At 47.8% G+C, this 22,913-nt stretch overlaps 2 protein-coding genes across 5 annotated transcripts in view; one reads left to right on the plus strand and one right to left on the minus strand.

Annotated features, from left to right (window-relative positions):
- Positions 1 to 1,034: 1,034 nt before the first annotated feature.
- On the minus strand, positions 1,035 to 12,355 carry PLAGL2 (PLAG1 like zinc finger 2). Of its 2 annotated transcripts, XM_070381561.1 has the most exons (3): positions 12,208 to 12,355; positions 6,614 to 6,986; positions 1,035 to 3,291 (listed from the first exon to the last, which is right to left on the minus strand). In XM_070381561.1, the coding sequence occupies exons 2-3, from the start codon at positions 6,871 to 6,873 to the stop codon at positions 2,061 to 2,063; spliced, it is 1,491 nt and encodes a 496-aa protein (XP_070237662.1). In that variant the 5' UTR covers positions 6,874 to 6,986; positions 12,208 to 12,355; the 3' UTR covers positions 1,035 to 2,060. The 2 variants fall into 2 exon arrangements, with proteins under 2 accessions (XP_070237662.1, XP_070237663.1); XM_070381562.1 differs by lacking the exon at positions 6,614 to 6,986 and having other exon boundaries at positions 12,208 to 12,305.
- Positions 12,356 to 12,410: 55 nt separating this feature from the next.
- Positions 12,411 to 22,913, plus strand: part of POFUT1 (protein O-fucosyltransferase 1) — a 39,958-nt gene continuing 29,455 nt past the window's right edge. Inside the window, exons 1-4 of one of the 3 annotated variants that reach the window (XM_070381565.1) lie at positions 12,411 to 12,641; positions 14,430 to 14,551; positions 19,362 to 19,544; positions 20,698 to 20,810. In XM_070381565.1, the coding sequence (XP_070237666.1) occupies positions 12,509 to 12,641; positions 14,430 to 14,551; positions 19,362 to 19,544; positions 20,698 to 20,810 (551 nt within the window). In that variant the 5' untranslated portion in view covers positions 12,411 to 12,508. The remainder of the gene's footprint in view (positions 12,642 to 14,429; positions 14,552 to 19,361; positions 19,545 to 20,697; positions 20,811 to 22,913) is intronic. The other 2 variants (XM_070381564.1, XM_070381563.1) reach the window with 2 other exon arrangements.

The raw sequence follows: 22,913 nt of genomic DNA on the forward strand, positions 1-22,913 counted from the left end.
GTCTGATTCTAATCTTGCCAGACATCTTTGTATCTGGTTTTGTCTTTTTTTTAAAAAAAAAGGTATCCCAAGCTAGCCTGCCTAAATGAAAACATGTTTATTCATTACACATTGCTTCCAATCAAGGCCAGGAAGCTACATTTAAGGCTTTCACCTCAAAGAAGGAGTACTGGCCTGCACTGAACAGAAGCGTGGGTCTTGTACCTGCTCATAAACCAAAGTGATTTCTAGACAGGAGGGGGACAGGGAGAACTGGGAAGAGGCTGAGGCAGTTCCTTGGTAGTCTGTCCTGAAACCCTAGTGAAGAAGCCAGAAGCCAGTATGAGGCACCTGCCGAGAGAAGTGCCCAGAAACTGCTGGCTGCCATCTGTAGGAGTTAACAGTAAAGAGGTAGAAGTGTGTTTCTGAATCAGAGTGGAAGTGTCTCAAGAGGGCCCCATACTGGTGGTCCCTGAGAGGCCTCCCTTCCACGAGCGGGAAGAGCGAAGCCCATGCAGAACTGAGATGAAGCAGGGTGAGGTTCAGTTGGGCAAGAGCTGTGCTGTCTGCAGCAAGGGAGCCCCACAAGTCAAAAGAGAATTAATCGTTTATTGCAAGAAAACTTGCTGAGTACTGAGGGCAAAAGTGAGGGGCCACAAGAGGAAGGTGGAAGTTCTTTGATGGAGAGCGGAGAAGCCTATGCACAGTGGCCTGGAGTCCCGAGGGACTGCAAAGTGGAAGAGAGAGGAGGAACACTGGAGAAGAAAAAAGTCTGGTATGGGAGGCAATGATGTATACCTCGCATGATACGTCCCATACATGACGTATACCCCCATACATGATACGATGATGATTAGCACTTAATTATCTGCCCAGTCCTAACTTTCTGAAAACTCTTCTTCCAACAATTCTACAACTTCCTGAAAACGGGACAGGTAGGAGAGACATATGAGGGGCTCACACCCTCTCCTTTGCTATCCACACCAGCCTAGAACCCAAATCCCTCCTTCTAAGACCAATAACAACTCATGATATTTAGGGTAGGGATTAAGGAATGGGGGGGGTGGGGAGTGGAAGTGGGCATGCCTTTCATTTCTTCCCCTCTCTCCAGTTCAAAAGGAGGATGAGGGGGTCATGATGTACTTGAAGAAAAACAGAATTGCAGACCTGTGAGAAAACTGCTCCAATCTTCTTGCCTGTCTCCTGTGGACTCTGCCAAGGAAGGCAAGAACAGACACAGTCATGGAAGATGGCAGAGACTGAAGCAGTCCAAAGTCAGTTTATTTCCCCACAGGGGAAAAATGTGACCTCAAATGAAGAGAAGTCGGGACCCGACTCCGCCTTGTAAACAGGGCTCCAGTTAACACCAGGTACCAAGTGGTTCTGGCTGGTGCCAGCTGGAATGGACTGGTGGGAATGGATTCACAGTGTGTAAACAATGTTCACTGCAATCATTCTAAGGCTAACAGCTCAGCAAGGGAGGTGAAATGGTGTGTCTGAAGCGACTGTGTAAACGGTACCGTTGCTGGAAAACACTGACTGAAAATGGAGGCGTTAGGACAGGAGGGATGGAGATAATGGGAAACAACAGGCAGAGGCCTTCCCTCCTGCCTATTGACTGGAAGCAGGCGATGGACCCTCTGCAGGAGGGCCTGACCAACTGCTGTGGGGTCTGCAGGCTGGGACCAGAAGACGGGCTTCTTGGGCTACTTCTCTCGAGGTCATCCGAAGTAAAACCCTCTGTGTCTTCAAGAGACCTCTCCCTTCTTCAAAGAGAAGGAGGTTCCGATGCTTTGGAGAGGGAGAAGGCTAGGTGTGGCTCCCGATTCAGATTTTTTTAAAAAAGTAAAAATACCTGAAGTCCTATTGTATTACATCTTTTCATGGGGTTGGGGCTCAAGATTCCTCCTGGAACTAATCCTGGAGCTTAAGCCCCCAAACCAAGTGCTCCATACAGATACTGGAATTGTTTCTTTTTGAACCCAGCTCTGAAAGCTCAGCTGCCTTCATGGGGGATGCAGATGGGAAAAGTACTGAGGCTCCCTGACAGAGCCAGGACTGAGTTGAGGGCCTCCTTACGGCTACTGGAATGCCTGGTGGAAACGAGGCAAGGTCGTGGTGCTCAGGCCAGAGGTAAAGACAGGTGGCAAGGAGTGCAATGGCCCAAAGTTCAGCGGTCCCCCAGCTCCTGGGGAATCCTGAGGCTGAGCTTGCAAAGTGGTGAGCAGGGGCTGAGCCTCAGCCTGAGAGTAGCCCATGACCAGGCCTCCTGTGGCCCCAGATGGGTTACATGGGGGCAGGTTGAGAGGAAGAAAGCCCAGCAAGTGGGAGAAGTCCACATTAGCAGCGCAGAGAGCCTCGGAGAGGTTGGCGGGGCTCTTGGTGAGCAGTGCTTCATCTAGGAGGGCCGCAGCTGCTGCCGGCTGAGGTGAGGTGGGCTGGGGTTCAGCGGATGAGAGAGACAGGCTTCCAGAAAGCTCCCCCAGAAAACTATCCACCTCCACTTTGGGCAATTTGTCGGGCAAGTATGAGGTAGATCCAAGCTGGTATTTTGGAGGAAGCTGAGCTGGGGAAGAGATAGGTGAGGATTCCAGAGGGTAGCTCATGCCCATGGGCAACGTGTTGTGCACCAGGGAGTGTGGCACGCCCGCACTGGGCATGGTAGGGATGTGGGCACCATACATGCCCATGGGCAACATGCCAGGGAAGGCCTTGGCCCCCATCACGTCCCGAGAGGCCATGCACAGCACGGGACTCAGCTCTTCCTTCACATTGACTGTGGAGCTGCAGCTGAGTAGGCCTAACATGTCCACTGGCTCTGTCTTGATCTTGAGCAGCTCTTGTGAGTGGCTCTTCTTGACATGACGTGTCAGGTGATCTTTGCGGCCGAATCGCTGGGCACAGTACTGGCACAGGAAGTCCTTCCGGCCTGTGTGGACCACCAGGTGCCGCCGCACATCCTTACGAGTATAGAACCGCCGGTCACAGTGGTCACAGGGGTGCTTCTTCTCCTTGGCACCACCCGCTACCCGGCGTGAGTGGGCCTTCAGGTGCTCCAGCAGGGCCTGGGTACTCTCGAAGGTCTGCAGGCACACCTTGCAGCTGAGGTCACCGCTGCTGGCGGCATGCATGGCCAGGTGGCGCCGGTAGCCCAGCTTCGTATTGTAATTCTTACCGCACTCAGAACAGTGGAGGGCCTCCTTGTTGGGGTCATGGGTCTGCAGGTGGTTCCGCAGATGATCCTTGCGGTGAAACATCTTATCGCAGTACATGCACTGGTGGGGTTTCTGGGCTGAGTGGGTGGCCATGTGCCTGCAGACAGGGATGAAGGACAGAGGAGAAAGAAAGGAGATCATAAGGGCTGGCTAGACAACGGAGTTGTGCACGAACAGGCAACTAGACACAAAAACTGTGGTAGAGGCATGCGATGGAATGGAATGCCATGCCAACTACATTCTATCCTCTGCCACCTGCAAAACCACATATGCTGCTATTCTCTGCAGCATTGAATTCAGTAGCAAAATATCAGGAAGAATCTAAATGTCCATCAGTAGGGAACTGGCTAAATAAGTAATTAAGTCCATAAAAATGACTCAACTTTTTTTGGCTGTGCCGCTTATGGGATCTTAGTTCCCTGACCAGGGATGGAACCCAGCCCCACAGCAGTGAAAGCGTGAAGTCCTAACCACTGGACCGACAGGGAATTCCCACCTTAACTTTTAAATATAATGACAGCTTTATACATACAACAGGTAACAAACTCCTAGATAAAGTGGGAAAAAGCTATGAGACAGCACAGTGCCTATGGAATGGTACCACGCACTGGAAAAGAGAGAAAATTTATGCATGTTTGCTCATATGAGCTTAAAATATTTCTGAAAGGATACACAAGAAACTAACATTGGCTACCCATGGGGAGAAGAAAGGGCAGCTTTTCTGGGTGTGATGAAGAATTTTCATTGTATACCTTTTGAATTTTGAATTACATGAATGTATTTCCTTTGCAACAAAAAGTGTATTTATAAAAATTTAAATGACACAATAAAGGGAAAATGAAATATATCTAAACTTCCTGATCTGGAACAATCTCCCAAGAAACAGAGAGCCAAGTCAAAAAAGGAAGTTCAGTATGGTGTATGTAACACAATCCCCTGTGAAAATAAAAAAGGAAGGGAATACATGTTTGAATGTCTCAAGAGGGATACACAAAGAACTGACCCCAATGCTTGCCTTTGAGGAGAACAGTGGCTTCAAGTGTGACAATTTTTCACTGCCTGTCCGTTTGTACCATTTAAATTGTTTGCCACATAAAGCATTTAAACGTTTCAAAAGATGTGTTTGTGATATGGGACCTCAGTGCCCCTTGGTTTACCTGCTTTCTGCTCCTATCTGGCTGGAAACCAGCTCTGAATCCAGAACTACAATCCAGAGCTCCATGGTATTCAGAATCAGCTCAGCAAGACTTTGAGGTCCCATCGTTTACAAGCCCTATGTGAGCTGTGTCATTAACCCTGTGTTTTACATAAGAAGCTGACGCACAGGACACCCCCACCCACCAGTAAGTGGCAGACAATTTTCTGGGTTTACAACGCACTTAAACCCAGACCTTCTCGAGACCTGGATTCACTTAGATATGCCACTGCTGTCTCTGCACAGGACCCAGTGATTCTTTCCACCTGGAAGGTATCAATCATACCCACTATCCTCATGTTCTTGTGAGTGCTCACACCTATAAAGGTTACTATTAATCTCCTGTGACATAAGTGGCATGGTAACATACAAGAGGAAGATGCTGAGCGATCCAGTCTATTGCCCTCATTTTGAAGGTGAGAAAACGAAGGCCCAATGAGGTTTAGTAAACTGCCTAAAACTCTACGGTGACTCCGGGTGGAGTCAAGGCTCCTGTCTCCTGGCCCAGGACCTTTCCTGGAGCCTCCCACTGACACTCAGACTGCCACTAGGAAAGTCTACATGGATACCCCCAACTGATAACCACCTAAGACACAGGAGCACACAGCTGAGGACACAGAACTGTCACGAGGGCAATCCTGGTCACATACAACTCTGTTACCTGTTTTAGTTCCTTCCTATCAACTGTTTTGCAGACAAGGAACTAGAGGCTTTCTGTGGTCATCTTGTTACGTATTTACTTGTGTGCTGTCTGTCCCTGCTATTAAGACAGTAAACTCGAGGAGGGTCAGCAACACCCCTCCCCACCCCTGCATCTGTCTGGCTCACTGATAGGAACTGTCTGTCCCTGTCACTGAAGACTGTGCCTGGTATGTGACAAGAGCTCAGTAACTGATGGTCGAGGGATGAATGGCTGTGCAGCAGGCAGTCTGCATCACTGGCAAAGGGCACACTCATGGTCCTCTGATGCAAAGGCAAGGATAAAATCAAAACTACTCCTGAGTAGGCCCTGCTCCCTTCAGAGCTGCTCTGTCATATCTGCTTTACACCAGGGCTTTCACATTCCATTTCACTTTAGATAGGGGTTCTTGAGCTTACAAGTTTCAGGAAATCTTCTAACCCAGAGGACTCTACAGTCATAAGTAATCATGTGAGCAATACGACCTTGGGTAAGTTAACTTCTCCACTCTGAGCCTGCACTTTACAATTTACAGATTGGACCAGAGGGTCTCCTTTTCTTTCTAAACTTCTAAGGCAGATGCCTAATTTGGGGCTAATATTCTCACCATTACCTGACACAGGTAGGGAAAGTAGCACAGGCATACCTTGGGAGATATTGCAGGTTTGGTGCCAGCCCATTGCAACAAAGCAAAAGTCACAGTAATAGGAGTCACATGAATTTTTTGGTTTCCTAGTGTATATAAAAGTTATGTTTGTACTATACTGTGGCCTATTAAGTTTGCAATAGCATTATGTCTAAAAAAACATGTATATATTTAATTAAAAATACTTTACTAGGGACTTCCCTGGTGGTCCAGTGGTTAGGGCTTCGCCTTCCAATGCAGGGGGTGCAGACTTGATTGAGCTAGGAATCCGTGAGCCTCTCAGCCAAAAAACCAAACCATAAAAGAGCAGAGGCGATGTTGTAACAAATTCAATAAAGACTTTAAAAGTACAGTCCATATCACCTTTTAAAAAAATTATTTAAAAAAAAAGAAAAAAAAATACCTTATTGCTAAAAAGTGCTAGTCATCACCTGAGCCTTCAGCAAGCTGTAATCTTTTTGATGGTGGAGGGTTTGAAATATTGTGAGAATTATCAAAACGCTTCACAGAGATATGAAGTGAGCAAACGCTGTTGGAAAGTTGGAAAACTGGGCCAACTTTCTTGACTGAAAGTTGCCACAAAACTTCAATTTGTAAAAAAAAAAAAAAAAAAATGCAGTATCTGTGAAGTGCAATAAAATGAGGTAAGCCTGTATTGAAAAAAAAAAACAAAAAACTCAATCTAGTCTGTTCATAGCTATCTGATATTGTACCCATCAGAGTCTAGTGTTTGAATAAAAAATACCACCATTATTTTTCAGTGAGTGATCTCAAATGGGCTTATGGGACAAATTAACCTCTACTCTTCTGCCACAGATAAAGTTCCACACTCAGTGGAGTCTCTCTGGCTTTATCCCTGGGAACCTCAGGGCAGGAAGAGGTATGGGAGCGTCACCTACCTATACAGCTTGTACTTGGAGGCAAAAGCCTTGCCACAGTGCAGCTGAGGGCAGCTATACGGTCTCTGCTCTGGATGGGGGAGGCTGTGAGGCCTCAGCTTCTCCCCATTTGAGAAGGGTGTCCCCGAGATTTCACATTGGCACTTCACTTGATTCTCCGCCTCCCGGCCCCGAGGCCTGGGCACTAGTTTCCAGCCCACTTCCTCCTCCTGCTTTGCATCTTGAATCCAGGGGGGGACGCTGGTGAAAAATGTGGTCATGGCAAGGCTAATGGCGAAGGGCCATGTTATTGAGAAAGCCTCCCCATCAGCTCCACAGGGCTCTGTGCTCTGTCACAGCCTCCAACGCAGCCTTCAGAAAACAATCTCTTCACCTGAAACATCAGAACACCTGGTGTTAGGGAGCCCAATACCATGAAAACATGGGCTCTGGAGGCAGACAGAGCCCCAGTTCCATCCCAGCCCTTCCACTTTGAAGCCATGTGACTTTCAGCCAATTACTTACTTTCCTGAGCTGTTTCCTCATTTACAACATGGGCTTAATAATCTCCCACATCATAAGGACCTTGTGAGGGTTAAATGAGATAAAAATATAAAGCATTCAGCAGAAGGCTGAGCACCTAGTAAGTGCTACATGGTAACTATTATTACTAGTACCACCTAGGCTAATAGGAAATAGGATAATCAGAGGAAGTAAAAGCCCTAAACTCCCTTTCCCTTCCAACTTCGCTTTTACATCCTTTCCACTAAATTTAGACAGCAGCGCCTCCTCCTCCTCACTTTCTACAATTCTCCTCCTTGTGGAGGTGCTAAGGAGCAATAAAATGCCCAAAAGGCATCAGAAGAGAAAGCAGCCTTTACTTAGGAAATTTACACCCTGGAGGGTCAGCCTCTGTGCCAGATGTGTTTCTCAGCAGTGCATCAACATCAAGAGGTTCATCTGAAGAGGCAACAGCAGACTCAGCATTTCCACTAAACCAGTGCTGGTCCCATCCTGTCCTCCAACACTACTCTGGGTTTCTTGGTCTCAGGGCCCAAACCACACTTCTTTAGCAAAGCCCGTCCAATAACCAAGGTGTTGAGCGGCCCCTCCTACAGACCCTCACAGAACACATGCATGTCTCCATTGTGAACAGGTAACATACTTGCATTAGAACTCAGACTCCACCACCGAACTCAGATACTTTGAGAGCTCAGATCATATCTCGTTCATCTCCATACACCTAACATCTAGAAAAGGACTTTCAACTTTCTTTTAGATGAGTACATAAGTCACTGTATATAAGTGGATTCTTACAGGCTAACATGCTTAGGCAGTTCTAGTTTAAACTGAGTTCCAAAGGGGGAGCCAATATCTTGAAGTCTTTCTACTGGGTTGTGTGGGAGCAGGTGGGCATAGGTGACACAACTTCTTTACTGACATCAATTCAGAGTAAGAGAGAAAGGGCATTATTTCTCAAAGGGGGCACAGCAGACCCACATTCACACTCACAAGCTCATCACACAAACAGGTTACCAACCTCAATGTAACTTGCTACAACAGGGGAATTTCCTTTGAAGAGCTCATGCCAAAATTTGGTCATGAGGCTTTTCCATGTGAAGGGAGCAAAGCGGCTATGTGGGGATTGTCCACGAGAATCTGGGGAGGGCTCCAACTGCACAAACTAGCTGTGGGCCAAAGAATGCTTGCTCAGCTCATTAGCACCTGCTGCTTACAGCGACCATTCAACCAACAGGCTGGCCGTGAACGAGATGATGGGATCAGCGGGTTCATGCCCGAGAGAGCTTTGCTCATCATTAACATGAGCTATGTCCTGTTCAGGAACCATTCCTCTTATTGAAGAAACACTGCAATGTAATATGATAAACAATTTCCCCATCACGAGTGGAGATGTGCCTAGAAAGATCTGCACAAAGGTGGCTACATTTTGCATGACTCACGTGCTAACACTAAAAACTAGTCCCACTTGAGCCTTCGAATCATGGCATATTTGCCTACTTCACAATAAACCTCAAAGGCCTCTGATGTCTGGCTTTTATTGTTTAAGTCCTCCCTTCTTCCAAAGGGTGGAATTACCTGTTTATAATATCAGTGATTACTAGGCAGCTTGGAATTGGGTAGAGAGCGAGCATGAATTTGAAAATCTAGTTTGGAAGGAACTTCCCCCACCTTCAAAGTCAAATTCTGCCCCCCACCCCCGACGTGAAATCACGCACCTCCACCTCTGGAAAGCTGGGAATGGCAGCCAGAGGGAAGGAAGCAAGTCGCATCACTTGGCCGACGTGAGAGGGAAGCCTAGCCCTGGAAATTCCGCACAAACTCAGAAAGAGAACAGTACGTCCCCCACCTCCCACACATCCACCTCATCTGTTCTCCTGAACAAGCACAAACAAGACACAGCAGTGTAGTATGCTGCTACTGAAAGAGTGAGTAATGGGCTTCTAGGAAAGAGGCTGGTGGTGGCTAAGAAGAGCTCACGAGGTTGCACTGATAGAAGCAAAGAAGGCAGGCAGCAGCCATGTGCTTGCCCTGATCTGCACGTACTGGGGCTTTGGCTTTAGAGTTACCTTAGGAACTCTTTAGGAAATCTAGTTTTTCTCCCTCTGTCCTTTGTCTGCAAACTCCTCTCATCCAGGAAAATTCCTGGGCCTCTCCCACATTATCCGAAGGCCTATTTCTTTGGATTTCTTCTCCACAAAACTGTGAAAAAAAATCCTGCTTCTCTTTCAAAGCTGTTCTTCTGGTCTCACACTCTAACCTTAACAACTGTAGAAGCTGACAGAACCTGTTCCCATAAAACAAACACAATCAATCCCTCCCAGTTACTGGTATAACTTGGTATATTTTCATCCTAAGATTCCTTCTGGCGCCTGATATCAAGAGGGAGGTATTGTGGAAAGAACCTTGGACTTACTATCAGAAGAGCTGCCACTTACTGACTGTGAAACCACGGGTAGGTTAGTTTCTCTGAACCTCAGTTTCCTCAATTTCTAAAAGAGAGATTAGTTCTCCTTACCTACCAATATTCTCATGGAAGATTCAGTGAAACAACACTCTTGAAACATCTGACAGAATATGTGTGAATACAAACAATGCAGTCTCTGAGGTCTAAATCGTGTCTCCTTTTCAGCACAGGGCCTGAGTAGTACGTTTTTTTCCTCCCTTAATGTGACTTCTCAGGCCTCAGAGTGAGTTTCCTTCCCTTCCCAACACCTCCCCAGAATGCAGCCTTCCTCTTTTCCCCCACAATTAACCCTCAGCACATCCCCCGGAGCCAGTCCCCCTTTACGTTATCTTTCTCCAGCACCATATCCTGGGCCTGAGTTCCTTCAGTTTAGGAATCTCTATTACTAAGGCTCCCTAGTTACAAGTTTTCTAAGGCCTCTTGGAAGCCTTTAAAGGAGGCAGATTACTCCCTCATCCATCTGTCTTCTGCTGTGTGCCATGGTGTCTGCTGCCCTATGATGAAACTATAGTTTTTATGGTGTTACATCATCTCTATAGAAACTACGTTCTTTCTCCATTATTAGCCTGTTTCCTCATCTATAAAACTAAAAATACTTACCTCACAGGTTTGTTTTAAGGATTATTTTAGTCAGGTATGCAAAGGGCTCAGCATTCGGCTTGGCTTCCACTAAGTACCCAACAAAAGGCAGCGATTATCTTTGCTTTTGTATTGAGTTGCATGTTCCCACCTTCACCAGAGTTGAAATCTCCCAAATCTCCCCCCAAACTGTTAAGAAATAGCCCCCATGCAGCAAGGAAAGAGTTAATCTCTAAGTGTTCTTAACTAGAGACCCACAGAGGATTAACAGCTCCACTTCAGTGACTACCCTAAAATAGCTTTTATCCCTCCTGCCCAAGAGCTACTTGGGGATCTGAAGAACTCAATTCAACACCTGCCGAGGAGGAAACACACCCAGGAACTTTCCTTGGGGTGGACAGAATCTTCCCCTAAGCAGAACCCAAAATAGCAACTGGGAAATTATAAATAGAGATTTAAAAAAAAACAAAAAACAAAAAACCAAGTCCTGACCTGGGCAAGGAAAGATATACTGACTGGCTGGAGAAGGGCGAGAAGGAAAGGGGGGAATGGGTATAGCTGCCTCGCAAGCCCCCCCTCCCCGCCACACACACACACACACACACACACACACACACACACACTCCCCAGTGGTGAGAGAATTAAATTACAGGGAGGCTGGAGAGTCTCAACGGCTTGCATCATTCCAAGAGACATCAAACAGGATTAACAGGGGTTGGATTTACTCCCGGGCTGCTAGTTCTATCAGTGTACATGGACCCTCTTTGGAGTCCTTTTGATTCGCGATTCCGTCTGATTCCCCGTGACTCCCACTCCTAAGGAGGTCCTGAGCAAATGGCTGCAACTCACAACAGCCCTATTTTCACCAAGAGGAAACCTGATTAGACCCCCACCCCAATCCGGTGGCCTCACCTTGGGGGGTTGGGTTAGAAACCCCAGCCTAGGCTCTTTCCGAGTCCCAGGCAGACAGGTGGGAAAACACACAAGCCAGGAGATAGGAACACTTATAGGTTAAAGTACCAACTCCCCACACCCAATATCCCCTTATCTTGCACCTTGCAGGTCCATTTTCCCCACCGAGACGGGGCCATAGCCTGGGACAGGATTTGCAGGGGACAGCTTGGCTCCTGAGCAGTTTCTAGACCACCACACTGCGTGGCGGGGAGGAGGGGTGTGAAACGCCCCGGGACTGGGAGGGCTGCGGGTGGACGGCTGCCAGACAAGGGACAGAAATTCAGGGAGAAGACTGGAGGAGGTCTCAGGAACGGGAGGGAGGGAGGGGCGAGTTATCTGAATCCCAAAGAGACCCCCACCACACCCACCGCAAAGAAAGAGAGACGGGCTGGGGATGGTGTACACCGGCTGGAGGGTTAAAGGGGCTAAGATAAAAGACGAATTCCCTGAATTTGAAGAGTCTCAAAATGGTACCGAGTGGAAGCTGTCTGGAGGCTGGGAGTAGGATCGCCGAGGAGAAAACTATGGGTAGAGCTCATCTGGGTTTCCCAGGATCAAATATTTGAGGGAAGCCTCAAAAGGGATTATGTGGTTCTGGGAAATAGAGGGGAAAGAGCGGACTATATGGAGCAGTAAAGGGGGTTATGTGGGTCCGGGTAGGCGTGTCTGAGGGGAGGGAGCAGGTGCAGCTTATCTGCGTCCCCCAGACCCGGGTCCCTGGTAAGGTCAGCTGCGCGTTATCTGGGTCTCCAGGGAGCCTGGGCCGGGGGTTGGGGGTGGGGGTGGGGGTGGGGGTGGGGGGGTCGGGAGTAGGGGACCTCCAGGGCTGAGTCTCTCGGTCTCGGTGGGGATTGGGCCAGAGGGTTTCTTCGAGTCCCCAAGACCCAGGTAACGGGTCCGAGGAGAGTTTTGGTCACCCCGGGGCCTATCTGGGCCGGGCTGGCGTAGAGGGGGCCTCGGGTCGGGGGTGTGGGCGACCGCGCTGACGGGCCCACGATGAGGGGCGCTGCCGCTCCGGGTGCCCGGCGCGCGGGCGCAGCGAGACGGCCTCCCGCCCCGCTCCCCGCTGTCCCCCGGGGTCATCGCTGGGACTCACCGCGCTCCGAGCCCCGCGCTGCGGGCCGGGCCGCGCTCGGGCTCCGCCAGGCCCGCTCAGGCCCCGGTAGTGGCGGCGGTCGGGCCATTGTGCGGTGCATTGTGGGAGCCGCGCGAGCGGGCGCTGGGGCCGTGGAGGGGGCGGTGCCGCGGGATCTCTATGGTCCCGCCCGCCCGCCGGCTAGAGCGGCCGGGGCGGCGCGCGGGCGGCACGCGGGGATCGCCGGGAGCGGGGCGGACGCTCGCGCTCTTCCTTCCCTCCCAGTCTCCGCGCCGCGGCGCGCTCTGGCACTGGACCCGCTATGGGCGCCGCCGCGTGGGCACCGTCGCTCTTGCCGCCGCGTGTGTCTCTCCTGCTGCTGCTTTTGCCGCTCCCGGGGCTGCCCGTGGGCTCCTGGGATCCGGCCGGTTACCTGCTCTACTGCCCATGCATGGGTAAGGCCTCCCGAGCCTTCTGTCCAAGTGGGGAAACCGAGGCCCGGAAAGAAGCCACTCCTCTGAGGCGCCCAGAGACGCCTTGACAGGTCGGGGAACCGACTCCAACGCCGGACAGGGCCTGCTCCTCGGCTTTCTGCCCCTGTGGCAAAGACACTGAGGGGCTTCTCTGTCCAGCCTTCCATTTGGCAGATGAGAAAACCGAGGCCGGGAGAGGTTACGAAGTGTCTTGCGCAAAGCCTGAGCCAGCCCCGAGTCCAGTAAATGGACTTAGTGGTGTAGGACTTGATGTCACTGACCCAATGCTGGTTCTGGGCGATTCGTTCAACACATGTTTATAAAGGCACCTACTGGGTGCCCAGCCCTGTTCTCTGCTCTAAGGATACGGTGGTGATAAGTCAGAAAGCTCTATGCCCTTGTAGAGCCTTCATTTTAGTTGAGAAAAACAGACCATAAAAGATAGGCATAAACAGTAAGTAATTGCATATCTTAAAGGAGAATAAGTGCTATGGGAAAATTAAAATAGAGCACAGTAAGGGAGAATCTAAAAGCTGTCAGAGGGGTGCAGTTTAAATGGGGGTGGTGGAGTGTCATTTTAAAGTCACTCATTCCTAAAACCCTCCAGTCTCCTAACCATGATGGTCTGTCCCTCTGTGCATCATCTCCACCACACCCTTCTCTGGAGACGTTCCAGTTGCAGGCACAGTTATCCCTTTCTGTTCCTTACACAGGCTTAGTCCTGCAGCCTGCACTATTCCCTAACTGGGAACACCCTCCTCTTGCCTCTGTGCCAGACCAACGTCTTTCCATCCTCAGGCCACAGCTTATAAGTGTCGTCAGAAAGGACTTCAGTGACCTCAGCCCAAATAATCTCATCATTTCCTCCATCACCAAACATATTTGTTTATCTTTACTGTCACCCTGCCTTCCCTGGTGGCTCAGATGGTAAAGCGTCTGCCTGCAATGCGGAAGACCCGGGTTCGGGAAGATCCCCTGGAGAAGGAAATGGCACCCCACTCCAGTACTCTTGCCTGGAAAATTCCATGGATGGAGGAGCCTGGTAGGCTACAGTCCATGGGGTTGCGAAGAGTCAGACACGACTGAGCAACTTCTCTTCACTGTCACCCTACCTGGACTGTGAATGCCTTGAAGGCAGAGACCTTGACCTTCTTGCTCACTCCTGTGTCTCAGCACCTAGCAGAGATACTGACACATTGTGACCTCTCAACATTCTTTGTGGAATGAGTGAATGGAAGCCATGCTGGGGAAGACAGAAACAATCAGATAGGGCCCTTCTCCCCGAGGCACTTACAGGCTGAGGAAAGGGCCAAAGGCCAGGAAATGGGAAGGACATTCTAGGAAGAGTGGAAGAACCACAAGTAGCTTATCCAAGGTGGGAGACGGAGGCTGGGGACTGAATATGGCAGAGGGGTCGTGAAAGGATCCCAGTGGGTGAGGCATTGGAGTTACCTGTTGTGTACAGAGGGGAGGAAATAGAAGGGCACCTCTGGCTGATGGAATAGCAAGAGCAAAGACGTGGGGGTGGGGATGGGAAGTGCAGAGCACGTTTGGGAAACAGCAAGAACCTGGAATGACTAAGGCAGAAGAGGCAGGGCCTGAAGGGCCTTGACCATCAGACCCAGGAGTCCAGACTTGGTCCCATGCTGCCAGCTCCCCTGGCTCTCCTTGGTATCCCGGTCCTCCCCATCCCTGGCTCCTTTTCTGAATCTTGCATACCCCAAGTCCTCAATGCCCCAGTCCTCACTTCACCTGCAATATACCATCCAGGGCGTTTTGGGAACCAGGCTGATCATTTCTTGGGCTCCCTGGCATTTGCAAAGCTGTTGAACCGCACCCTGGCTGTACCTCCTTGGATTGAGTACCAGCATCACAAGCCTCCTTTCACCAACGTGAGTACCTCCTGCCTGCTGTTTGCCCTTGTCTATCTTTCCCTAGTCATGCTCACCTCTGCTTGACCCCAAGTCCTTCTATAGGGTTTTATCTCCCATCCCCCTGAGTTTGCCCTCTCCACCACCCAGAACTGTACTCCCTGGCTAACTCACTAACATTTATTCAGCACCTGTTTTCTGAGCACTGCGTGAGGATTAATTATTTTCCTTTCACCACATTTCTATTAAGAAACAGGTTTAGAGGGGCTAGGTATTTTAGCACATTCACACAAGCAGAACTGGAATTCAAGCCCATGTCTGTGTGACTCCAGAGCCTGTGACTGGAAGCTCCAGACTCCATTTCCAGCTTTGTCTGGTCCCACCCATTGGTCACAGGTGATGGGTGCTATTATCAGTTATGAGGGAGAAACTGAGGCACAAGTTAGTTAATAACATGTCCAAGGTCACAAACTAGAGGAGTCTGGCTCCCACCTCATCACTGGGTCCCTTAGAATGAGAAGTCCAGCATTGTCTTAATTACTTGCATATTCTTTATGACTTCCACTGGCCTGATGTCTGTTTTTGTTCACTTTTAACTCCAGGGGTCTGGTAGTGGGAACTGAGTTAATATTTAGTGAATTGATTTTGAAAGTTCTTAATAAACTTCAAAAGGTTATATGCAAAATACCCATATTTCTTTCTTACAGCCTTTTCTCTGCATAGTTTTTATTTTTTCTTGTGCATGCCATTTTTAGAGAGATTTTTAACAGAGGATAAAAGCCAGAGTAATGAGGTCACAGCCTGAGTTGGCCAGTTACTAGCTGTGTACCTGGTCAGGGTATTTGACTTCCTTGTGCCTCAGTTTTCTCATCTTTAAAATAGGCTGGAAATAATTATTGCTCCTTCCCTCAGTGAGTTAGTGATGGTGGTATCCCTCCCTCTTAGAATCAGCTGAGCCGATCAATGTAAAGTGCTTATGACACAGAGAGTCCTCAGTAACTGGGCACAGTTGATGCTCTGACTTTTTGCACTTACTGTTACAGTTCAGACATGGCCCATTCATCTCCTTCTGGTTCACTTGCCTTTTCTTCTCAGCTAGGAGTCTTTCAGAGTCTCTTCTTGCTTTCTACAGGTTACTCAACCTACTTCAGTTGGACTTTCCTTCCCCAATGGGACTGTTCTCACAGAAGGTCACTAGAGACCTCAGAATTGCCAAACCCAGGGGTCATTTCTCGATCTCTATCTCATCTGACCTCCCGGTGGCACCTGGCCCCATGAGCCTGTCTTCTTGAACTTCCTTACTCCCCTGGCTTCCAAGACACAGCCTGTTCCTGCTTTAGCCTGACCTGTCTGCATTTTCCTCTTTGTGCTACAGCAAGGGCTCCTTTTTCCCCACCCACTGTTTAAATGTTGGTGTGTCTCCTGTTTCTGTTTGCTTGTTAGCTGTGTGACCTCAGATGAGTTATCTAGATTCTGTCCACCCGGGTTTCTTCATAAGTAAACTAGGGATGGCTGTATACCTACCTTTCACAATTATGGGGTCAAGTCCATGAAACATGATGAGTATAGCACCTGGCGCTAATCCAGCACTCAATAAATATTAGTTGCTTTTATTACCATTATTTGCTTTGTTCTAAGTTTCTGTTGACTCTTGCAGCTTTCATTATTCTCCATGTACCTTCCAAATTTATCTGTGGCCCTGACTCTCTGACCACAGGCCCAGTGTTTCAAACTCTTTAGCCTTAGAGTCTGCTTGAATGACCCACAGAGCCAGCACCTTCCCCTCAAACCTTGTTCCCGCCTGTATTTCTAGCCTTAGTTTATGTCATCTCCATTCACCTGGGTACCAAGCCAGGAACGTAGACGTCATCCTAAATGCTTCCCTTTACTGTGTACTTCACCTTTCTTTACATTTTCTAACCTGTCCATGCTTCCCCATCTCTCAGAGTTACGAGAGATGCTCAGACATATATGTTTGTTTTTTTTTTCTAATTTTATTTTATTTTTAAACTTTACATAATTGTATTAGTTTTGCCAAATATCAAAATGAATCCGCCACAGGTAAACATGTGTTCCCCATCCCGAACCCTCCTCCCTCCTCCCTCCCCATACCATCCCTCTGGGCCGTCCCAGTGCACCAGCCCCAAGCATCCAGCATCGTGCATCGAACCTGGACTGGCAACTCGTTTCCTACATGATATTTTGCATGTTTCATTGCCATTCTCCCAAATCTTCCCACCCTCTCCCTCTCCCACAGAGTCCATAAGACTGTTCTATACATCAGTGTCTCTTTTGCTGTCTCGTACACTGGGTTATTGTTACCATCTTTCTAAATTCCATATATATGCGTTAGTATACTGTACATATATATGTTGAAACAAAACAACAAAAATACATGTTGAATGAATTGTTGTTGTTTTGTCGCCAAGTTGTGTCTGACTCTTTGCGACCCCCTGGACTACAGCACACCAAGCTTCTCTGTCCTTCACTATCTCCCAGAGTTTGCTCAAACTCATGCCCATTGAGTCAGCGATGCTATCCGACCATCTCATCCTCTGTTGCCCCCTTCTCCTCCAACTCGTGTTGAATGAATACTTGAACAATAAAAGGACCATTGCAGTAGCCCCCTAATCTTTCTCTCCCTCCTCTAATCTTACCATCAGGACATTCTCTTTTCTGTCACCAGAGAGATCTTTCAGGAAAGCAGATCTCATATTATTTCTGCTTAAAATCCGTTGCATGACCTCATTGCTAATAAGTAAGGTTCTCAAAGTCTGCTCATTGGAACACCAGTGGCTTATGTAGAACCAGTGCAGTGGTTAAGTGAGTTTGGGAAATTGTGTTCTCGGTTCTTAATTCCCCCCAAATTTGGAGATTCAAAATCCACGTTAGTGTATTAAAGGCCCTGAGAAGTGCTGTCATAAAGAAACCTGCTTAACGTAGCTTTTCTCGGGCCTGTTTATTTCTGGAGGCTTTTTATTGCAGAACCCTTTACCCACCTGAACTAGTGGAACATGCTTGGGAACTCTGACCTGTAGGATAAAGTCTAAATTGTATTTCATAGTGTTCCAAGAAATTTTCTTAAGTCTCGAAAAATGCAGAGATTAATGTAATCATCATCCATGTACTCACCATTAGCAGTGATAATCATTAACATTTTCTTGTATTTGCTTCATCTTTTTTTGTTGTTAAGAAACAAAAGGTTACAGATAAAGTTGTTAAAAGATAAAGTCTATCCTGGTTAGAGGCTACTCCTAGTCCCTCCCCCACGCTCAGAGGCAACCACTATCATGGACTTAAGTATCTTTTTTTTTCTTTTTCTTATTTTTTTTTTCTTAGTGTCTTTCGGTGGAACTTCTTCCAAGTTCTTTCCAGTACTGCTTCCATTATGGCACTGAGCGTCCTTTATCCCTCTCCTGGTACAAAGGGCAAGAACTTGTCTAGGGCAAATACCTAGAGATAGAGGGTGCATTTAAAATTCTATTTTTAATAGATGCTCTAAAAAGTTATACTCTAAATGTATAACCTCTTAGAGGCTTTAAAATGTATGCCTCTACTATCAGCTATATCTTTTCCAATAATTAGAGTTAAGCTTTTAAAAAATATTTATTTTATGTATTTTTGGCTGCGCTGTGTCTTCCTTGCTGTGTGCAGCGAGTAGGGGCTACTCTTGGATGTGGTGCGCGGGCATCTCATCGCAGTGGTTTCTCTTGTTGCAGAGCGTGGCTCTAGGGTGTGAGAACTTCAGTATTTGCGACATGTGGGCTCAGTAGTTGTGGCTCACAGGCTCTAGAGCACCGGCTCAGTAGTGTGGCACATAGGCTTGGTTGGTTCGCAGCATGTCGGATCTTCCTGGACCAGGGATCAAACCCATGTCCCTTGCATTGACAGGTGGACTCTTAACCGTTGGACCACCACAGAAGCCCAGAGTTAAGCTTTTAAACTTTTGTTGGTCTCTTGAGTAAGAAGTGGTGTCTTGTAGTTATTGTCATTTTCCTTTTCCTAATTCTAGTGAGCCTGCACATCTTTTGAGTGTATTGGCTATTTGGGTTCTCTTTGCTGTGAGCTGCTCACTCCTTTCCTGCCCATGTTTTCTTTTATGTCATTTATCTTCTTTCTTACAAATCAGTAGGCATTTTTGAACATGAAGTACATTAGTATTTGTCCTTTAGTTTACAGATGTTTTCTCCCAGCCTCTGTTCTAAGCTTGGTGTCATTTGTCAAAAGTTTGTCACTGACATGAAGTCTAAGATCTCTGGGTCATAGAGTGTATGGATTTGTTGGTTTTTTTTTTAATTAAAAATTTTCTTATTTACTTGTGGTTGCACTGGGTCTCTGTTGCTGTGTGCGGGCTTTCTCTAGTTGTGAGCATGGGCTACTTCTAGTTGCGGTGCACAGGGCTTCTCATTGTGGTGGCTTCTCTTGTTGCGGCGCACAGGCTCTAGGCGCACAGGCTTCAGTAATTGCAATACACAGGCTCAGTAGCTGTGGTGTGCAGCTCTAGGGTGTGAGGGCTTCATTAGTTGTGGCGCATAGGCTCAGTAGTTGCGTTTCTTGGGCCCTGAAGTGCACAGGCTTCAGTAGTCGAGGCTCACGGGCTCTAGAGTGTGGGCTCAGTAGTGGTGCACACAGCTTAGTTGCTCTGTGGCATGTGGAATCTTCCTGGACCAGGGATTGAACCCATATCCCCTGCATTGGCAGGCGGGTTCTTATCCACTGCACCACCAGGGAAGTCCTAGAATATATGGTTTTAATGGATGTCTTTGAAGCAGCCACTAGGATACTGAGGGGAGGACCCTCCACCCCCTGCTTTTCCCCACTTTTCTTGTAGGTCCATGTGTCCTACCAGAAGTACTTCAAGCTGGAGCCCCTCCAGGCCTACCATCGAGTCATCAGCCTGGAGGACTTCATGGAGAAGCTGGCACCCACCCACTGGCCCCCTGAGAAGCGGGTGGCATACTGCTTTGAGGTGGCAGCCCAGCGAAGTCCTGATAAGAAGACATGCCCCATGAAGGTGGGTTCTGTGGGTCAGGGGGGCCCTTTCTGCCTGTTCCAGTTCCTCTAGGCCCTGAGACACTGCAGGATAGCAATATGTGGGGGAAGGCACCAGAAGAGCCTGGACTAGAAAGATGGAGATTTAAGCCACATTTCTGGCATTTGTCAGCAGTGTCACTTTGAGCAGAGGAGTTTGCTTCCTCTGAGCCTTTATTTCTACCTACAAAATAAAGACGCCAGTCCCTGCTGTGTCTTGCTCACGAAGTATCATGAGGGCCAGGAATAAGAATGCTTGTAAACTGAAAAGTACCACATCAGTAATGATAGCTAGTACTCACACAGCACTTATAACATGCTAGGTACCATGTTAAGAGCTTTTCACGTATTATCCCACTTAGTCCTTCAACTGTTTCATGAGGAAAATACTATTATTATCCTCATTTTATAGAGAGGACACTGAGTGCAGCAAAGAGAGGTTCAATATTTTGCCCAAAATCATATAGCAAATAAGTTGTGGTAATATGACTCCATTTTCCACCCTCCTAACTTGTATATTTTCTTGCCTCTCAGCAGGTAAATGCGAGGCTGTCATATTTATCAGAAATTTGTAAATTTCTGGCACTTTGGGAGTAAGACAATCCCCAATATGTCTTTCAGTGTTTTGCTAAAGTCTGGGTAGGGTAGGTGAAGCCACGAAATCTGAGAAAGGAAACCTTGCTTTCAGTCCCAATATTGCCCTCACTTGATCTGTGAGCTTGAGCCAATGTCTTACCTTGTCTGGGCCCTGGTTTCCATCTTGAAAATAAGAGCATGGATTAGCTGATCTTGAAAGTCTCTTGGAGCTCTTAATCCATGGTCCCAAGTCCAAGGTCACCTCCCTCCCCAGACCCCTACCAGTGCTGCAGGATTGGCAGGACATGGCATGTGAGCAGGAAAGACTCCTTCAGGTATTGTGGTGAACATTTCCTGCTGAAAACCAGCCTGGAGGCCGAGCCACCCTCCTCAGCCCCCAGCCCAGGAATTATGAAGTGACATTCCTACTTGCCCATCCTATGAGAGCATTTCAGACCGAGTCAGATAGTACAGGGTTTCCCCATCCACAGTTCCTTGGCCCCAATCCCACCTGGCTTTCCTTCTTGCCCAGTAAGCGTTTGGCCACTCTCTTTCTCCAGGAAGGAAATCCCTTTGGCCCATTTTGGGATCAGTTTCATGTGAGTTTCAACAAGTCCGAGCTTTTTGCAGGCATTTCCTTCAGTGCCTCCTACAAAGACCAGTGGATCCAGAGGTATGTGGAGGGGGCATTTTTGCTGGGATTAGGGGAGGAGTGGGGGGCCCACGGGCATTCAGCACTTTCCTGGTCCTCTTCCCTCTACCACACCCTGCACCCTGATGTATGAGACCAAAGGTGCGGCTGTTCTGTCTGTTGAACTTGGGATTCTATGTGATCTGTTCCCATCTCAACGCCTGACACGGTGGGACGTTGACCTGCCACGAGGTTGAGCAAGAGTTTATCAGCCGATAAAGGATGTCATAAAAAGAATATTGTGCAGTCACATGCATCTCAATTTCCTCCTTGAGACGTGAGAATCTCTCCCCTGTTACCTTCCTCTTCACAAGGTGAAAATTGGAAGCCTCTTCTAGAGAAGAACAGCTTCAGGTGCAGACTGAGAAATGATGTCATCCTGATAATAATTGGATGTGCTTTATTAATTGCATTCCAGTAAACCCTATTTAAAAAAAAAAAAATAGGTTAGCAGGGCATAGGCACAGGCTGTGAAATATTTATAGAGCGTCTGTCACGTATGAGACATAGTGCTCAAAGGCCAGAGGTGATACATAAAAATGAGGAAGACCCAGTCTCAGCCTTCAGCCGCCTGCAGTCTAGATAAAATGATGACACTAACATAGTACACTTGCCACTGATGCTATAGCATGGCCAGAAAGAGCAGGGGCTTAGACGTCAGACCTGGGTTAGGAGCCGTGAGGGGCTTATGAATTTTTGCGTGGTCCCAGCAAGGCAAAGGAAGACTGATTTACCATTAGACAGCCCTGAGCTCTCAGGTAGCCCTTTCTTTATCAGATAACCCTGAGTGAGCCGGTCAAACTGTCTGACCTGAGCTTCCTTCCCCCTTGGTTTAATGGAAGGAGCACTATGGTATCTGCCTCCTAGTGTATAAATCACATGACACATAGTAGACAGGCCGGTCTCATATGTTACTTGTTACATAACATAGATGGGCCGGTCCATGTTACTTGTTACTGTTATTCACATACTTTATTTTATTTAAGCCTTTGAAAAGTTTCATGAAGGTATTATGATCCATTTCCATTTGACTGGTGAGGAAACCGAGATCGGTGAGGTTATTTAAATAACTTGCCCAAAGTAATGCAGCTGTTGAGTGGGCAGCAGGGGTCTGTGTGTAAGGCTTTCATAGTTAATAAAAACTAATATTTATTTAGTGCATACTGTGTGCCAGTTGTTGTACTAAGTCTTCTCTACCTGAGTCTTCCAAGATAATAGCTCATTTAATACATTCACAAGTCTGTGACACAAGTGTTACTGTCATCTCTGCTGCACAGGTAAGGAAATTGAGGCAGAGAGAAGTGAAATCACTTGCCTGGGCTCGATGCGGCAGAGCTGTGATTTGAACCCAGGCCACCTGACTCCAGAGCACGCATTCTTCATCACTGTGGAGAAAAGAGCTGTGCCTTAAACAGCTCCCAGTTCCTATTTGGGGCTTGTGTTCAGAGCTAATTCATGAGCTACTAAGGAGACTCAATCCTGGCAGAGTCTTACCCCCCTCATAGTTGATCCTGCATAGGAAATTGTTGATTTCCATTTAATTACCTGCTTGGTCCTCCCCATTCAGCTCTGAATGAATCCAGAGCTATTGCCAGAAGGCAGACTGTCCTCAGAGGATGGAGATTTGCTTCTAAAATGCTGGGGGGAAATGACACCAGTTCTAAAAGCAAATTCCAAAAAGCCAAAAAAGCACACAATCCCGGTTGCAGAACGGACAATGCTACATGGATGCATCAGTCAGACTGTTGCTGAAACACTTGTTCGTGGCCGCCCCATCCTCTTGCTTGAGTTTGTTGAGTTGTAGGAATTAATGTAAGGGCTTGGGTAAGCTTTTGCCTTTGAGCCAACTTTTTAGGTGCACTTTTCTTGCTGTCGGAAGTTGTCCTTCCATTGCAGGAGTGTGGGTGTCTGGGGAATAGCACTGGCAAGAGTCAGGTGCTTCCCTGTTCACTGGGTAACTGCAGGTTGCTTCCCTTCTTAGGCCACAGTGCTCAATCTATAAAATGAAGGGATTGAGCAAGATGGATCATTTTCTTTTTTTTAAACAATTAATAAGATGACATTTGTTTTTTTGTTTGTTTTTGG

Source organism: Bos mutus, chromosome 13, assembly GCF_027580195.1.
Source record: "Bos mutus isolate GX-2022 chromosome 13, NWIPB_WYAK_1.1, whole genome shotgun sequence".
NCBI lineage: Eukaryota > Metazoa > Chordata > Mammalia > Artiodactyla > Bovidae > Bos > Bos mutus.

Coding starts and splice junctions, on each gene's coding strand:
- PLAGL2 (XM_070381561.1), bottom strand. CDS start 6,873: ATGACCACATTTTTCACCAGCGTCCCCCCCTGGATTCAAGATGCAAAG. Junction 3,292..6,613: donor TCCAAGTACAAGCTGTATAG/GTAGGTGACGCT, acceptor CCCTGTCTGCAG/GCACATGGCCACCCACTCAG.